At 34.7% G+C, this 17744-nt stretch overlaps 1 protein-coding gene across 1 annotated transcript; it reads right to left on the bottom strand.

Moving 5' to 3' along the window:
- Positions 1–3705: 3705 nt before the first annotated feature.
- On the bottom strand, positions 3706–6335 carry LOC136798207 (disheveled-associated activator of morphogenesis 2-like). Its single transcript, XM_067054786.1, has 4 exons — positions 6321–6335; positions 6055–6150; positions 5577–5651; positions 3706–4776 (listed from the first exon to the last, which is right to left on the bottom strand). Exons 1-4 carry the CDS (start codon positions 6333–6335, stop codon positions 4489–4491), a joined length of 474 nt encoding a protein of 157 aa, XP_066910887.1. The 3' UTR covers positions 3706–4488.
- Positions 6336–17744: the final 11409 nt, after the last annotated feature.

Here is a 17744-nt window from a genome sequence, read left to right as displayed (position 1 = left end):
GGTCTATTAAACTTCACCGATCTTGATACACCTTTTGCTAATTTGGATTTTCATTTTGATATATAAAAAACTCCAGTGGTACCGTCGTTTTGTATAAGATTCCCATTTCCGTACTAAGATTCTTGTTGCTTTTCTGGAATCTTTCCCTATATATTTATTTTTCACGGGATAACCAGCAAGAGATTGGGGAGGGTTTGTTTAATGGGATGCAGTTTAAATAGTTACCGTCAACTGCTCTAACTTAGGACTATCTGACAAAACATGGGACGGCAATTCGGCCACCATTTCACCAAACCTCCAAGTCATTTGATTTAAGTTAAGGAACGGCGTATTAAAAATACAGGATTTCTTTTCCGATTTTACAGTAAGTGAAAATACAGACCAGATATGCAACAGTAGTCCCATGTTTCGACCAATCGTCCCAAGTTAGAGCAGTGACGGTACAAAGGAGTCATTGTTGTGATTTGCTTGAAGGGCCATTAATCGATTACGTATAATATTGATTCTTTTACTGTTTTAGCACTTATATACTACTTTCACTTGTGTGTAAACATTTATTTTATGATTTTGTAAGGTTTACGGTCAACCTAGAAATAATTAATTAAATAATTTTAAAGGTCTATTACATCATCAGAAGAATAATTGCATTACTTTATAAGTGAGGTTTAAGTCAATTTGTATCTGGTGGGAAAATTTGAGTGACAGTGGTAAATAAATCTTGACCGAAGTCTGTATCCTTAAGTTACAAGCTTTTCTTAATATATTTTCATATGGATTATTGCATTGAGATTTTGGAAATTTTTGGCAAAAATAGCCAAATTTCAAATCTCAAGGAGTATTATTTCTTTAAAGCTTATAAAGTTGGCTAGTTTTTACCCTGCCATTTTCTAGTCCAGAAGCTGGAGCTCAACAACTCAACTGTTTTTTTGCCTATGATTTTGATGGTGGTGCGCCATCATTCATATCAAAAAGTGAAGATAGTATACAACAGATTTTTCTGACAAGCCATTTTCTCAATTTTAGAAAATTCTACTGTTTTTTAGAAAGAAGTTGATATAAACTCTGCCCAAGCAAGCACAAAATGAAGTTTCTGGCATCAAAGAATGAAAAGTTCTTTCTTTTCTTCTTCATTTTCAAAGAATTTTAAAATTCATTTTCTCAAGTTTATTACAGTTCTCTGAATTATTCTTCTGAATTAGAAGATTTTTTACGCTTATATATAAAAAGGAATTTTTTAGTCGCATTTTTTTAGGAATCTTTTTGTTCTTAATGGATTGAGATTTTTAATAAGAAAACAGGGTATTTACGACCTGTATGTACAATACAATGTGTATTTTTTGTGTAACGCTTCATTCAAAATATATAATTCATAACATAATGCTGATCGTTTACCTTAAGTGGATTAATTTTCGCGTGGGGTATGTTCAAATATTGTGCGAAATTTTCGACTTTAAGTCGTCTTGTTTTAATTGTGTCGACATCTCAGGTTCATTTTTAACTTAAGATGGCTTCAGCAAAAATATGAATCATCAGATAAACACCACCTGACCCCGAGCATTGAGGTGAACTTTGAATCAGACCTGAAAGATGTAGATTTGAATTTTAAAAAAATGAATGTTTTCAACGAAATTTTGAACTCCCAAAATACTTTCCCAGGGGTTAGTTTCATTACTTTTGATAGATAGGCTAATTTTTTGGTTCTTGAAGGTTGACTCCCATTTTCGTTATAACCCCCAGAATGTTGGTTTGGTTTTATGACTTCAAATTTAGTAATAGTAAAATGTTAATATTTTTTCAATTGGATTAATTATAACAGCAAATTCTAGAAATATTTTGTGTCGAAACAATATCCTAAAGAGCATTTTGTTATTCTGAAAATTGGATTTTTTCGCTTTTTAACCCCTAGAATGTAGGGGAAAAGATTGTTGAAAAAGGTTGTTGGGAGCGGAATTTCAGTATTCATCGGAAATTATTGCTCTCTAAGTGAACTCTCTTCGAACACACAATTAAACTCCTCCGATAGATCCAAAATTGAACGAGTCGACGATTTTAAATATCTCAGGAGCTTCACTGACACCAACCACGACATGGAAGTACGTATCACTCAAGCTTGGAGTGCCATTGCATTCCTATCTAATGTTTGGAAAGCTTCCATTAAAAAATCTACAAAAACTGATGTATTTAAAGCCTGCGTAGAATCAATTCTCCTCTACGGATCCGAATCCTGGTGTATCAATGTCAAACGAAGTAAACGACTTGTTGGAGCTTATACTAAAATGCTAAGGCGTATATACAATATTTCTTGGCAACAACATGCTACGACCGGAAAATTGATAACATGGTTTCCAGATGCCCCAAGACGTGTCGGTCGCCCTATGTCACCCTCAAATTGATTATTGAAGAGGAAACTGGTCTTGCCGGTAAAGATTTGCTAACAGTCATGTCAGATCGTCAAAAGTGGAAAAAAGACTTTGTCGATGCTTCACCTCACGGATGAATCAAGGCAAGGCAAGGCAAGGCAAGTGAAATTCATACTTTAGAAATACACTCTGACAAAAAAACTTTACAAAGATATTAATTTTAACGTGCTACAAATGAGGAAAAGTAAAAGAAAAAACGAAATGAAGGGACAAGAAAGTTGTTTTTATTTTGTAGGTTGAAAATTTTTTGTTAAAATGTGTTTATAATGTAACAACACCCCTACCTCACAAGCCCCGGTGGAACTTTTTTCCACAGCTGGGACAAAGATTTCTACTATAGTCCCAATGATAATAGAAATTTTCTGATTAAGCTGCGGTCCCATCGGGTCTGGGGCACGTCGTAAAAGCTCAAAATGTTAACATCAATCATCTCTCAGGTAGTAGTTTCATGTAACTCTTTATGTCGGGTTATGAAGACCAAATTGTAGGTCAACCAACCCCAAAAGATTTAGGTCAAACAAAAATGGACTATTTTCCCCATTTTTTTTGTTCATTAGGAGTAAGAAAATACCCTATCATCATAACTCAATTCCAATAGATTTCGATTTAGAAAGGATTTATTTAAAAAATGTCTCAATTCGGGTAGTATCCAATCAACTTCGATTCAGATTTTCCTTGGAAATGTAACAGGATGCTCTGAAACAACTCTTTATGAAGTTGAACTATTGTTAGGGCTACAATGCTAAAAAATGAGAAACCTACATTCTCGGGGTCAGGTGCTGTAGGAAAAACAAAAATAAACACTGAAATTAAAAAGTCAATTAACTATTGTATTTTTTTTAGAAAGGTCGAGGTAGCTACTATACATAGAAAGTTTTTTAAAACCTGAAATTTACTATTGACAGAAAAATAATTTCATTTATGTATAAGGATAAAAAAAAAGAATCCCAGAAAAAAAGGAATTGTAAAGCGTATGCATGCGCAGTCATATTTCTTAATACTTGAGAATGACTTTTTTCTTTTAAGTCTTGCCGAAATTTCGATTCCCACGACCATCAAAATTAAAAAAAAGTGTCAATCAGGCCCTTGGTACGAGGTCGTCATCAAATGAATCAAAAATTATGATCCATAAAAAAAGAAGAAGGGAGTTCTCTGGGAAAATGTCGATCCACTGATCATTTTTGAAAATCGTTTTCAGCTTAACAAAAAAAGCAGGGATTTCGGCAAAAAGTTTGAAGCATAAAATAAGTAACAAAACCAAAACAAAATATCAACAGAAAAAAAATGAAACAAAAAATATATAATATTCGATAAAAACATGTACATGGGTTATACGTTATTCATTCAGATTTGAGAAAGGTTTCTCTCCAGAAAAATTTAAAACCCCTTCGAAGGGACGCCATGAGATCGAAAACCTAGCAATATTATTTCCAAGCAATTTTAAATAGAGCTTCAAACCCCATTTTACCAATCAAAATTTTTTTGAGACAATAGTTGTGAAAGGAAATATGCTTTTCAAGGGTGACACAATTTTTCCTGGAGAAAAACCTTTCCGATGTTTGTATGCATAGATGTAAGGACGTGATATACAAATAATCCTTAACGATGTGTATGAATACTTTTTCCACCATTTTTCTAAACCGTTCATTCATTTCGTCTACAAAAATAACATTGTTTTTTTTTCAAGTGAATATAACATATAATCGATAAGCCATCAATTTTCATGGTTTTCCAATTTGTATTTCAAGCCATTCAATAAATAACGGTGAAAGATGCAACAGGGCGAAGTCTGGCTTGCATAGGCATAAAACCTTTGATCGGATGAAGTATCTCCCACAGTGGGACATCACGGCACCTCTCCAATTCGGTTTCAGGTCGAAGAGGTAAATTGCGCACACTATTCAGTATTCATATACAATGGAGCTTTCGATTCGTTATTTTATAAAGGACAGAAGCAATATTCAAGAATAGAACTACAACTTCCGCTAACTTCACTGTCCGGACAAAATCCGGTCCTCTACCAAGTTAAAAACCTGTTCACCTTCCGGTCTACCAATCACGTGACTTATCATAACATTTCCGCTATAGCTGTTTGGTCCACACGTCGGTCTCGATCTATTACCGACATCTTTTTAGGGGCGTTGACAGCATTCCGCTGTTTCCCAGTCCTTTTCCGGCCCTGTTTACTAAACATTGTCATTTCATCACCGAAAACATCACCTGTCCGTAATGCAGAAATCAAATCATCGAATTCACCCGGACTTCTTTCCGATAAAGATTTCCGTTTATCTTCGGCGGATAAATTATCCGACATTAGCTTCTTTGCCGCGCTACGTTGACGCTCTTTCTCTCTTTGCTAAAGTTATAAGAAAAAAAAATTGAGTGACTTTTGATTTAAGGGTTTTGTTTTTAAATAAGAGTGATAACGTTTGCTTACTCATCAATTTTAATTTACAAGCTTTTTCACATTGGATTGACATGTATGTGGAGCAAGATTGGTCAGAAAGAGGAAAAGAAAAACATTTTCTTGCTTATATCAACATAATATAACAATAGCAAGACACTGTCTTGATATGAAATATGTGTCTGATATGAAACGGAAACACTTATGTAAAAACAAAACCTTTAAAAGAGATTTTAGTGGCTTATTTTATAGTGTTTTCGGGAGACAGGAAACTGCTTCTCCTCGTTGAATAATTATGCCTTTTATATTTTTTTTGTGTGAAACGACTGCCTCGTTTTGAAAACATTACCAAGGTAATTTCATATCACTTGAGTCTGCATGTGTTACTCTTATAACAGAGTAAACTTCTTATAAAAACCTCTGAAAGGAGTAAATTACCATAGTAATAGCGATGTTAAGCACAGGTTTATTTTGACCGTTCAATGCAATACCGTAGGCCATAACTTGCCAAAGCAAACCATGCAAGTTAAATCTCATGTATAGACCTACAATATCACATTGAACGGTCTAAATAAACACTTGCTTAACCTCGCTAATATGTTGAAGAGACAAGACAATTGACAAGCGTTGCTCGTGACATCATTTATGAAAAGGTCTATTGATGGTCATTTAAAATTTACCTTCAAATCTAAAAGACTTTGAATTTATGTGAAAAGGGATTACCAGCAAATGACTTTGACGTTTTTGTTTACCTGTGCAAGACTTTTGGCTTTTCTCTCCTCTTCTTCTTTCTGTTTCTGCATTTGAACATTCTCACCTTTTGATTCCTGTGACGAAAAAGAAAATTAATAAGAAAATAAGTAAAAACAATCAATGAAAGTGAAATCACTGCCTATATCTTGCCCACGGGGCTTTTCCAGAAAAATTTGAATATGGGGGAGGGGGTGGAGGATATAACAGTTTTGGGAAATTTACCCCCTCCCCCCGAACATTGTAACTTTTGACCCCTGAACAGGCATCAGTTGACAAAAATTACACCCCCTATATATCCTCCACCCTCCATACACGAACATTTTCTGGAAGAGCCCAAGTTCTTAATATTATGCAAAAATGGCAACTAGCGAATATAAGCAGGCTTTTTTTTGCACAGTGCTAGAGTAAGCACATGAACTAGAGATGACATATGCTGACTTTTTAAAATATTTGATAATTGTCGTTTCAAAAGCTTACAGCGAATGAATTGAGGAATCCGTTGAAAACACCGAAGAAATCTTCACCAGCAGTCGATTTTGGATCCTCGCCAAATAATGAAAATGTCTTTACAAGCTGTCAAAGAAAAATGAAAATTGTAAATAATAATAATGAACCTAAAAAAAATATTCATCAACCTTTTGATGCTATGTATATGTACAGACAAAGGATACTGAGAGTGAATTCCATTTAAAATTCCAAAGCTTCACGTAAGAAGTATGTCGGCAACTATGTTTTGAAAGTACATCTTTTCGTTTCATAAGAATAAAATAAAAACATGAAGTTTCGATTGCCAAAATAAAGTTCAAAACATTTCTAGGCTTCACGAACTCAATAACACTGAACTTTTAGGCAATGGCACAAAAATACTCACAAAAATGTAGGGGCCAAGCCTCGTCTCTGTGACATCTTTTTACGACCTAACCATTCTTAGTTTATTCCAAAGAACAGTATATTACAAGATACACGTTTTTTTTTATAAGAAGGTCAAAAATTTCGAAGCCTTCGGATGTTCATAGTTTTTTGGATTTGAAGCCTAAAAATGTTCTTAAAATGTTCTTATTTTCAGCATTTTTTGAGCATTTTGATGTAATTTCTTAAGGAAAGGCATGTTTTTAAGTCTCCAAAGCCTTAGAATGTTCTTAAATTTTTTGGCCTCGAAGCCTTTAAAAGCCTATAAAAAAAACGTGTATTTTTGAAAGGGAGGACGCAGATTAAGCCCGGGAAAACTTTTTGTGACTATAATAGTGACGCCATAGGCAAAACTGCAAGGGGGAAATAAGGGGTAAGAATTATTTTCAAAAGTCAAAATAAACGAAAATGATTGGTACCATCTGATAGAACATGAAATTAGGTCGTAAAAAAGATATCACGGGACCCCTACAATTAGATCAGATTACGGAATTCAAGCTACTCATTCGCTGAGTTGGTGGAGGCCGGGATTGAACCCACAACTCTTGGATTGTAAGGAGAATGTTTTATGGACTAATAATTAATGGGTATTCGTTGATATAATATGGGGGAGTTCGAGGGTTTTTGACCAATTACAACCATCCATGTTCTTGTAATTTCGGGAAGTGTTTAGAAATCAAACTTTGAAATGAACTCCCTCTCAAATAAGGACATCCCTCTCCGAAAGTCAGTGTAAATGTTATTTCTTTTCTTTGTTTTTGTTTTTGGAATTTTCTTTTACACCCCCTTCTCACAGACCCACTGGGACCCCTTCCCAATGAAAATAATGGTCAAAATATCGTCCTAGTATACTCTAATTTTTGTCCCCACAAAAAATGATCGAATAAACCAATTCTCATTGCGATATATATTACTATTTTTCCCACCCCCGCTGAATTTTCTGACTTAAAAACCAAAGAAAGTAATAAAAACATTGCTGCGCTGCGGTAAAGCTTCGACAACAATTCCCATTCACGAATTTTCCTTCGGCCTAGAGCTTATTTCTTAGATAGTGACTAAGCTTGTAAAATACAGTATAGTTTTATTAATTTCTTACCTAAATCAGAAGTCAATGAGTAAGGAACGACGGCGTTTGGCCACAATTTGTTTCTGTTGCCAGTGGATGAGAAAGTGAAAGTTCCATCTTCGACCTCCTTCTGCTGGTCAGGATCTAAAATCATGTCCCCTTCGTAAAGACCTGCGTCTAAAATGATATGAAAGAATAGGAAGAACGTTGTTACAGTTGATAATTTAACAAGTCAATTGAAATTGATCAGTTACACGGAGACAGGATGCTCAAATCCAAAAATTAGTGAAAAATCTACAAAATTTGCCCTGTCCGGGGGATAAACTTGCTCTGTGTGGGGGTTATTTTCAATGTCCAGGGGGTCAACTGATGCTTGTCCAGGGGGTCAACTGATGCTTGTCCGGGGGTCAAAATTCACAATGTCCGGGGGTAAATTTAAAAAAAATGTTATATCATCCACCCCCCATATTCAATTTTTTTTTCTGAAAAAGCCCAATGCGCCAAATGATCTGAAAAATGTTAGAGGTTTTCTTAAATCTTGCTTTAACTTACTTTCCATTTCTGGTACCCAGGCTCCACTGGCAAAAGCCAAACAAGTTGCCAACAACAACGTTCCTAACTTCATTATGCTGTTCTTTACTTCAGCTTTGATACAAAAATGTTTGAATGATTTGGAATGGCATTTAGCTGGTCCTTTTATGCAAAACCTGTGAGTGCTTGATGTCAATAAGATTTTAAAGATACTATTGCAGAAAATTTTTTTCAATGTAGAAAAACGAAGCTTAAATAAAATTATCTTTGTTTTGTTTTCCTAAACATAACGCCTCTTCAAAAATATTTGAGAAAGATTCTAAATAGAAAATCACTAAAAATTAAATGTAAATTTGATAATGATATGTTTTTGTTTTTTTGATTCAATTTGTGAGATTGTTTGAGGAAACAAGTTTGCGTGATGATTTTGCACACGTTTGTGTTTGTACGTTGAACTTCCCACACACACACACATACAAAAATAAGTCTAAATTCTGAAACCGAGTTCGTCAGAAAAATTACGATTCGATTTAGAACACATGTCATGCCAAAATATTAGAAAAGAAATACTGACACGAATGCTACGATATTCTATTTTGCCTCGACTTTCTTCCAACTTCCAATGATCATGGCGCTTTTCCAGGGGTTAAAATCTTAAGGTAATATCTGCCAACCCAAAGTTCCATACTTTAAGATAGTTTCCATCGGCCATAAAACCCTCCATGTTCAACACTAGCGAGTATTCGAGTTGACATGTCGCCAAAAATACCAAAATAGGAGCAAAGGCAATATAGAGCCATACATCATCTATCGACTTTGTTTTGCACACCGTCGCCCTCGATGTCCTTAGCGAGTTTATGTATTTACACTTTTGAGGACGGTAGAGTGACTGAAGCAATTTGGAAAAACCCGCACTTCCGACCAGAAAAATCGAAGACGGTAAAAGTGCTGACTTACCGCCGTCCTCAACTGGTCAGGATCTAGTCAATTTAGAACCTTACCGTCTCCGTTGCAGAAAAACACACATACATATACTCGGTCTTGTTCGGGGAAGAGTGCCAGGCTCTGTGTCACACGTATCACATCACAGATGTAGAAAAACAAAAATAAACACCGAAATTAAAAAAGTTAATTAACTATTGCATTTTTTTTAGAAAGGTCGAGGTAGCTAATGTTAAACGAATTTAAATCGCATTGCTAGAGTAAAAACTTTGTAAATAAAATGCATCATGAATAAGTTAGAAAACAATTCTCGATAACTTTAACGTTATGAAATATGTAAAGAAAGTTAATTCTTTTTTAAATCATAATGAATGTTGTAAAAACAATTATACCACCCGGTATTTTCTTACTTTTGTTAAACACACGCAACGACCTTCTACTCAGAATCATGTTCAAAGGCTGAGGAAAGTAATGTATGTGGAGTAATTTGTTATTGTATAGACCGTCCATAGGCGAAGCGAGATACCCTGCAAAATTTATGAGGGGGTGCAGACGTTTAGGACATATTCATTATCTTTTGATAAAACAAAGACAATAATTACAGTGTCGTAAAAACCGCTCTTATCCATAAATTTTGCAGGGTATCTCGCTACGCCTATGAGTCGTATTCTCCTAAACGACTATGGTAAAGACCAAAACTCTGGTTAGGTGAAAAATCAGCTTCAATTAGTTAGGTTGTCATTTTTAAGGCAACATACTATTATCTAGGCGTTAGTATGCAGCTGAACAACTATGCCATTTCATCAGAAGAAAGAAGTGGAAGGATCCTGAAAGAGTACAAGGAAAGTTTCCTCAGAAATAAAAAAATTGTATAAATCAATTTGAATATCCATAAAAAATATGATAGGGAGCCCCGCCCCTCTTACCGTCGATAGGATAGGGGAAAATAATCCCGTCGGTTTTTCTGGTTACCGATTTACCGGGGAAAAAAAGGCTACCGTCGTACCGTAAAAAAAGTAGGGGGAAATTTGTTTGTTCGAAAGATTATAGATATTATGCGAGTATAAGTGATTTCAGTACCTAACTTGAGATATTGAGCTTTCAAAAAAGTGTAAAAGCTGGACAAAACGGCTGTTTTCTGTTCGAGCGAGAATGTCAATTTCAGGCCTTCAACTTGATTTCATCGATTATTTTGATCTGGGAGGGATTCATTGGTTTCTAGGCTATATTTCAAGCCCTACTGGACCATTTTTGAACTTTTGGTATGCAATATATCACTAATCTTAATTTTTGAGAGCTTTCCAAAAATATACAACAAGTCTCCGTTATCTCAAGCTAAAAATTTCAGTAATTTTAGACCCCCTATGATTTTTGCCTGAGACCATACTATTATTGTTCAAAAATCACACCAAAGTGTCTGAAACTAAATTAGAACCTAAGTAATTTTGATTCCCCTACCCCTTAGCTTTCCAAAAATGTATAACAAGTGCTTTGACCAACGACCTAATAAAATAGATAGACCAGTATCCTATTGAAATGATCCGCGTAAGAATGATAAAAAAATTAATGATTTTTTGCATCATTAAAATGTCATTCCGCGTGCAAAAGCATTTTTTTAAGATTAGCTATTGGTTGATATTGATCACATGACCTAAATTTTGTGAATATGTTCTTAATTTCAAGTCAAACTTTTAGGCTTAAAAATTAGTAAACATTGTTAAAATTATAACATTTGTATTTGGATAGTGTTTGTGTTTTCTATCTTAAGAACGCACCATGAACGCACGTTTATTTTCTTAGTTAGAGTCTTTCAAAAATGTTTAAATTCTTAAAGAAAATGCGTTGAACAGCGCAACAGTGTTGTCAAAAAATATTGAAAAATATCTTGTGAGAAAGTTGATTAAAAATGCGATCAGACGTAAGCGTAAGCAAAAAAATCGAAAATTATGTTTTTGGTCAGTAGAAAGTAGAAATTCGATATAATTGATTTTACACCATTTAGAGATGCTTGTAAAAAGTCTAATTTCTTTGTAATATGACTTACGCGGACGGTGGAAAGACGGCAAGATGAAAGAATACAAAATGAATAGAAAACAAAAGATTTTTAAGAGCCATTGTATGAAGTTCTTGGTCTATCTATTTTATTAAGTCGTTGCTTTGACCAAAACAATCGAGCGATTTTACAAAATGCCCTTTACTATCTTTCTCCCTGGGTTTCACCACCTATCCTGAATACAATTCAATTTAACAATCATAATAAATTACTAGTTCTCTGATGAATTAAACTGATATTTTCAATGACAATGTAGTGAATATTCATACAAAGTAAAAATAATATTTTATCAATTTCCTACACTTGATAAAATAATATTTTCACTATACATATTACACGTCTCTAATTTAAGAAATTGAATTAAATAATTTGTGTTTAGAGCTCTTCAATAACGATACGTGTCACTTGATTCCATCCTGTGTGCGCATTACCAAGTGGATAACCTGAACATTTCCCAACGTTGAATCCAACGCTCACAATACCTGATTTGTTGATTTTGCAAACACCTTTCAGTGTGAACGGGATGTGGTCATTATTCCCAATGTGTCTGTAGTATGAATGGTCTATTGGGTAAGGAGAACATTCATTTCCATCAAAGGTGATAAACCATCGACTGCATGTTTTAGCCTTTCCTTGCCATATATTTGAAGAGATTGACACCATTAAGTATGAGTCCGTCTTTGATTTTGTAAATTTGCAATCCTGTTCATTTGAAAGAATAAATAAAAAGTCATAAGTAAATATCCCATTTAAAAACATACAATAATTTTTTTCGGAATAATTATTCTTCATTTTTGATCCCACTATAATAATGTGGTTAAGGGCCTTGACCATAGTGAATTTTTAATATTTGCCACGCAGAAAATATAAATTCAAACTTGATGTAGCCCACAAAACTGTGGTATGTTATACATTTTCTTTTAGGCCAATTATCCTTGAGTTTGAAAATTGAAGAAGCGCAATGAAAAAATTTGATGAAGAAGAAAATTAAGACTTTTGCAAAGAAGAGTATTTCAATTTTGAACAGCTTATTGTCGGCGAAAAAAATTTTTTTTTGCAGTAGATGATGTTTCTTTTACCGAACTAAAAATAGATTTTCTGAAGATTTTTCTAAAAGCTTATTTGTCCCAAATCTTTGAAAATAGTGCTTTTTGACCAATTTTTCATCCAAATTTTTCATAGAAAAACATCCATAACTTTTGATGTATTAATTTAGAAAAATTTCCTGAAAAAGTAAATACTTTTCAATACTTTGTGGACAGTTTGAAAAAAAACTTCGAAACAAAACGGTTAATTACTTATTAAAACTTAGCCCTTTTTACAAAAGAGGGTAATGCAGCATATTATTAACCTCTTTAAAGTTCATGGCGTCATTTTTTGCAATTAAATTCTTAATTACTCTTAAGGGATTTGATTAAAAAGCAATTTATGAAGGCAATTATTTGTTAAAAGTGTTAAAGAACCTAAAACATAACTTTCATGTTCAAACACCAAAATCTATTTTTTGGCTGTGGTCAGAGACAATCAAGTATAAGCCCGAAGGGCTACAAGTCAATCTCCTTGGTAGGATTTGAAGCCAACAAATCCTACCAAAGTTGCGCGACCTTGAGCGACCCGAGTGGTTTTTACACAAATGACAGATTGAAACTAAAATTTACCGCTAAATTTCGAAATAAATATCAATCGTAAACAAAGTAATTGATAGATCTGTCGTCAAAAATGCAGCGCATTTTTTAAGGCTTCACTTTTTCTTGCCTGAGAAAGGTTAGAGATTGAACTCTAGCCCTTCGGGCTTTAAACTCAATGGTCAGAGCCCTTAATCTATCAGCTGCAAGCTGCACTCTATCCTTCGAAGCTTGGTATTTCAGAGGATTCACGACAATAATATGATATACCAGTAAATGCTCTGCTATGGTTAATGTCAATCCATCAAATTTTTTAACATTTAAAGAGGCCATACCTTAATCAAGCCACTATCTGTAATTGTTGGAAAATTTCCAGCACATTCTTTAAAGTGTCTGCCACCAATTGAACCATCTAAAATCACAAAAATAGCTCTTAACCTCAGAATTAACACCTTACAAATTTCTATTACACAACCTCACCGCTATTTGATTATTTGCACGCCATTAAGCCATATTTTTCAAAAATTCATGCCATAATGCGCCACGAAAACCCTCCAACCGATGAGGGCTTCTTAATGGAGGTAAAAAAGTTTGTCACTTTTTATGCTTATTTGCGTTAATATTTCATTTTTATGGGTACCACGATTTGCAAAAGTCTATGCTCGTTCAAACTTAGACAATCCTATCATCTACACATGGTTAAACTCTACCACCGCTTTTTCCGTAAACTGCCGTAATGGGTGTTAACTGCACGCATACATATTTCCCTGCGTTTAATATCCTTCTAACGGTATCGATAGCATTGTCTAGTCGTCTACTTTGTCAGGCTATATACATAAGAAAGATTTTATTTCTAAGTGTTTTGATATCTGATCAAGAACCTTCTTTGCTTATAAATGCTATACATGTAACAGAAATTAAAAGAAACCTTTACTAACCTTTTCCAGGGGGGCCTTGCTCCCCCTTTGTTCCATTTATCCCAGGAACTCCATTGATACCGTCTTTGCCATCTAATAATGAAATTTATTTGATTACTTTCAGTATAACGGAATCTTATATGTGTTATAAAAAGAGTACGAGTAAGTCAAAAAGATATCATCTGATATGTTTTGATAACGTATGTAAAATTCCCGTTCGAGAGTCCCCCCCCACCGTTTTTGCGTTTAGGACCATTCAAAAATTACGTACATATATCCGATCATATCCGAGAGAATGCGCGCAGCTTACTTTTATTTTTTACTGATCTCTTTAAAATTAATTACATACATGCTTTTGCTCTTTAATCTTTCACATTTACCTTTTCCTGGAACACCTTGTTCTCCTTTGGTTCCATTTGACCCAGGGCGGCCTTGTATACCTTGAACACCTTCTGGCCCTTTGACGCCAGGTAGTCCGTCTCTGCCGTCTTGTCCCGGGCATCCATCTTCCCCATCTCGTCCAGGTGACCCGTTTAAGCCATCACGACCGTCTCGACCCGCTCGACAAGTGGAAGCAGACGAATGAGCGAGAGTTTTCTAACGAAAAAGAATAGAAGATTGCTATGAAAGATTAATATGTAATTTAGTGTGTTCTTAGACGCATAAAGAATAAAGATATCTTTGCTCCTTTTTGACGATCATCTATTGATATTTTGTGGATCTGGGTACGAAAGTCATTAAAGTTTAGTGTATGTGCATGTACTCGACAGAGCCAGCGGCGGCTCACAAGTCTCCGAGAACAACCTCGAAGTAATCCATTCAAATATTTTTCCTTAAAGCATGAATTTAGGCGGGAATTTAATTTCGCGGATCGCCGTAAGAGTTTTCTCAGAGGTCGTTTTCCAAGCTCGTGTTAAAGACACAATGAATCGTAAAACTCAAGAACTTACTTTTAGATTGTTTTTCGTGTCTAAAGCTGCTTCTTTATTTCCTACTTCGTTGGTCGAACTGGTTGAGCCAAGTACCAGCAAAATTTGAATGAAAAATATTACTTTCTTCATTTTTGCTTATTTTGTTGATGGTTTCGCAGATTTCTTCAGTCTTTTGCGTGCTCTTCTCTATCTCTTTGGTTTTTGTCGTCGATTGCCTAAGTTTTTCGAAATTTAAAGAAAAGGCAAAAGCCATATAGTTCCCAGATCCTTTTTTATAATTTCAAAGGTTTGATTGAAACTAATGTTGCTCTCAAATTGTAAACGAAACATTTAAGGTAAGATTTATTCAGAGGTTCAAGCTGGTTAAAAAGTTTATGTTGAGCAAATGTATTTGAAAGGTTTACTTTAGTAGGTAACTAAGAATTGAAACGATTTCTCAGAAAGGAGAGTTATGGGAATCAGTTTCTCTCTATTTTTGGATGTACAAACTCTCTACTGTATTGCGAAAAGTTTATCGTGTTATCTCTGCATGACATAGGTTTCCATAGCTGGAAAAATAAATTTACAATTACGCTATAATTACATTTGGGTTATTTCATATTCCACGTATGAAATTTTTTTAAGAAGATAAAAAGTTTTGTTTTTAATCTTTTCTCTTTACCCGTGAAAATTGCATGCCCAAATCATATTCCGACCTATGTTGTTGAATACCAATTCTATTCAGCGCGCAATTAAAGCAGCAGAGAAAAGTAAAAGTTTCGATTTTTTTAAATCTGTTCCACTTATTTCTGGACACACATACCATGAGTATCTTATCTTAAGACAGCCTTCTTTGAAATGTGTACTGATTTCTCCATCGTATATTGCATACCTCATCGGGAAAAAAAGGGCAGGATTTTATTTATTTGGGGTTTTTATTCGTTGGGGAAAAACTTCGTCACATTTTGTCAATTTTAGGGGCTAAAACTTGAAAAAAAAAAAGTCAAAATTTTCTGAAATTTTCCCGTTTTTGACTTTTCGTAAATTGCACCTTTTCAAAAAGTTAAATATTTCACAAAAATTGATTTTAAACTAATGAAAATGCCTCAAAATGGTCAGAAAAGGGTTATTTTTCACATTTTTAGGGTTTTCTCCTAATTTCAGACCCCCCAGCAGAGCAGAAATCGGCATTTTTAATTTTCAAGTTGAAGGCCTAAAAATTGACATTCTCGCTCGAACTTCAATTTTCGAAAAATTGTTAATTAGCCAAAAGTGCCAATATATTATTATGACACTGATTGTAGCTTGTTGTGTTTATTAGGCAAAAAAGAACTCGTTTGAAGAGAAAGTCATTTTATTTGTTCTGCTAAGAAACATCTCTGGAAACATTTACAATGCAAAAATAAAATAGAAATCCTTTTTTCTGTTGAAATAAAAAAATGGGAGAAAATCTTGGTCGGGGATTGAAAAATTGGATAACAGTTTTAGACGGGGATAAAAAACCGGGTAAAAGTTTTGGTCGGGTGATAAAATATCGGGGAAAAAATTTTCTTTATTAACAGCAGATTTTGATGCAAATGTTTCGATATAACCAGTCAATGTCAATGCTCATTCTTCATTCAAAATTTGGAAGAATACAAGAGCAGCCAACGGCTAAAAATTACAAATGATCTGTTCAGAAAGGCATATTTCCCTGCAAAATGTATCCGTTCTTTTCTTGCCAGACTCCTGGATAAAACTTATCTGTTCTTGAATAAATTCAGGCTCCTTGAAATTTATATATGTTCTTAGTTTAAATCATGACTACTAGGAAAATTCATCTGTTCTTATGCAATTTGATTGAAGGCCATGATGTTCCTGTCCTTGGTTGATTGGAAAAGTAAATGAATTTATTTTCTAATTGATTGCTCCTTGAATTTCAGAGAATCCTTCTTAGATTTTTTTTGTGCTTGAAAAAAATAACTGGCTCTTGGATTTAACTCCAAAGTTTCCTCTCCTGGAAAAAAGAACAGATATTTTGAAAAATTCCGCTGCTGGCTGCTGCTGAGAATAGACTTGACTTACTTGACTTAAGAGCATAATCCCACGGGGATCTTTGCACACTTCTTGGAGACAAACTCTTTCCACGTTTCTCTGTCACGGGCACGGCGCTCAGCAGTAAGAAGTGGGATCCCTGTGTCTTCTCGGATTAGATCGCTTCATCTTTTTGGGGGACGTCCACGGGGTCTTATTTCCTTAAAATCTAGCTTATAAGCCTTGTGCACATATTTGATGTTGGGGTCTCTTCTTGAGATGTGACCAAACCAATTCATTCTCCTCCTTGACACCAAGAGTACGCTTTAAATCTACTATTTTTGTTCTGTCGATTCTGCGTTTCCCAGCCATGATTCTGAGGCAGTCGTTTTGGAAGACTGAAAGTTTTGACATATCTTTTTCTTTAAAGACCAAGTTTCACAGGCATATATTGCTATTGGTATGATGAGTGCGTGCGTAGAAGAGTCTCGATTTGATTCGTAGAGATAAGTCGTTTCTTGACCATACATTTTTCTTTAGTTTACCAAAAGCAGCTGAGGCTAGGGCTATTCTTCTTAACACATCATCGCTGACTTCAGGCCCAACAGATCCGAGAAAGATGAATTTAGCAACGTGTTCAACTTCTTCTCCATCAATGAATAATGAGTCAGTCTCATTTGATAGCAATTTGCATTTTTTGACGTTGAAATAGTTGCTAAGAGAAATTGTGAAGTCAAAAAAAAAACAGTTACTCCCATTTCAAAGAGACAAAATATTTGATTGCCACAGTTTAAATGTTACCCTGTTAATAGCAGATTTGAATTTACTACTAGAAAATTATTTCAATGTTTTTAAAAAGCGTTTCCCCACATTACTTTTACGGAGCTGGCTAGTCAGAAGCTTTTGGACAAGGATAAAATTTCAGGCACTTTTTCACGGAATGATTAAATTTTTGACTAAGTTTCAGGGAGGAGGGGGTCTCGTAGGGTGATTGAAGTGGGACATAATCACAATGGCAATAATTTCAAAACGAGGCAAGTGTAGGCTGCTGGCATCCACTAACGGATTCGTGCTCCTTATACTACCTAGGGTTTGTAGAGGTCTGCAATTCAGACTAAGGCAAGTAATGTTCGTGACGTCATTTATGAAAAGGTCTATTGAGAATTCAAAAGACGCTTGTATTTAAACTTTGTATATGCG

The sequence above is a fragment of the Clytia hemisphaerica genome, unplaced genomic scaffold (genome assembly GCF_902728285.1).
Source record: "Clytia hemisphaerica strain Z4C2 unplaced genomic scaffold, Clytia hemisphaerica genome assembly, whole genome shotgun sequence".
NCBI lineage: Eukaryota > Metazoa > Cnidaria > Hydrozoa > Leptothecata > Clytiidae > Clytia > Clytia hemisphaerica.
This window is presented reverse-complemented; position numbering and strand designations above follow the sequence as displayed.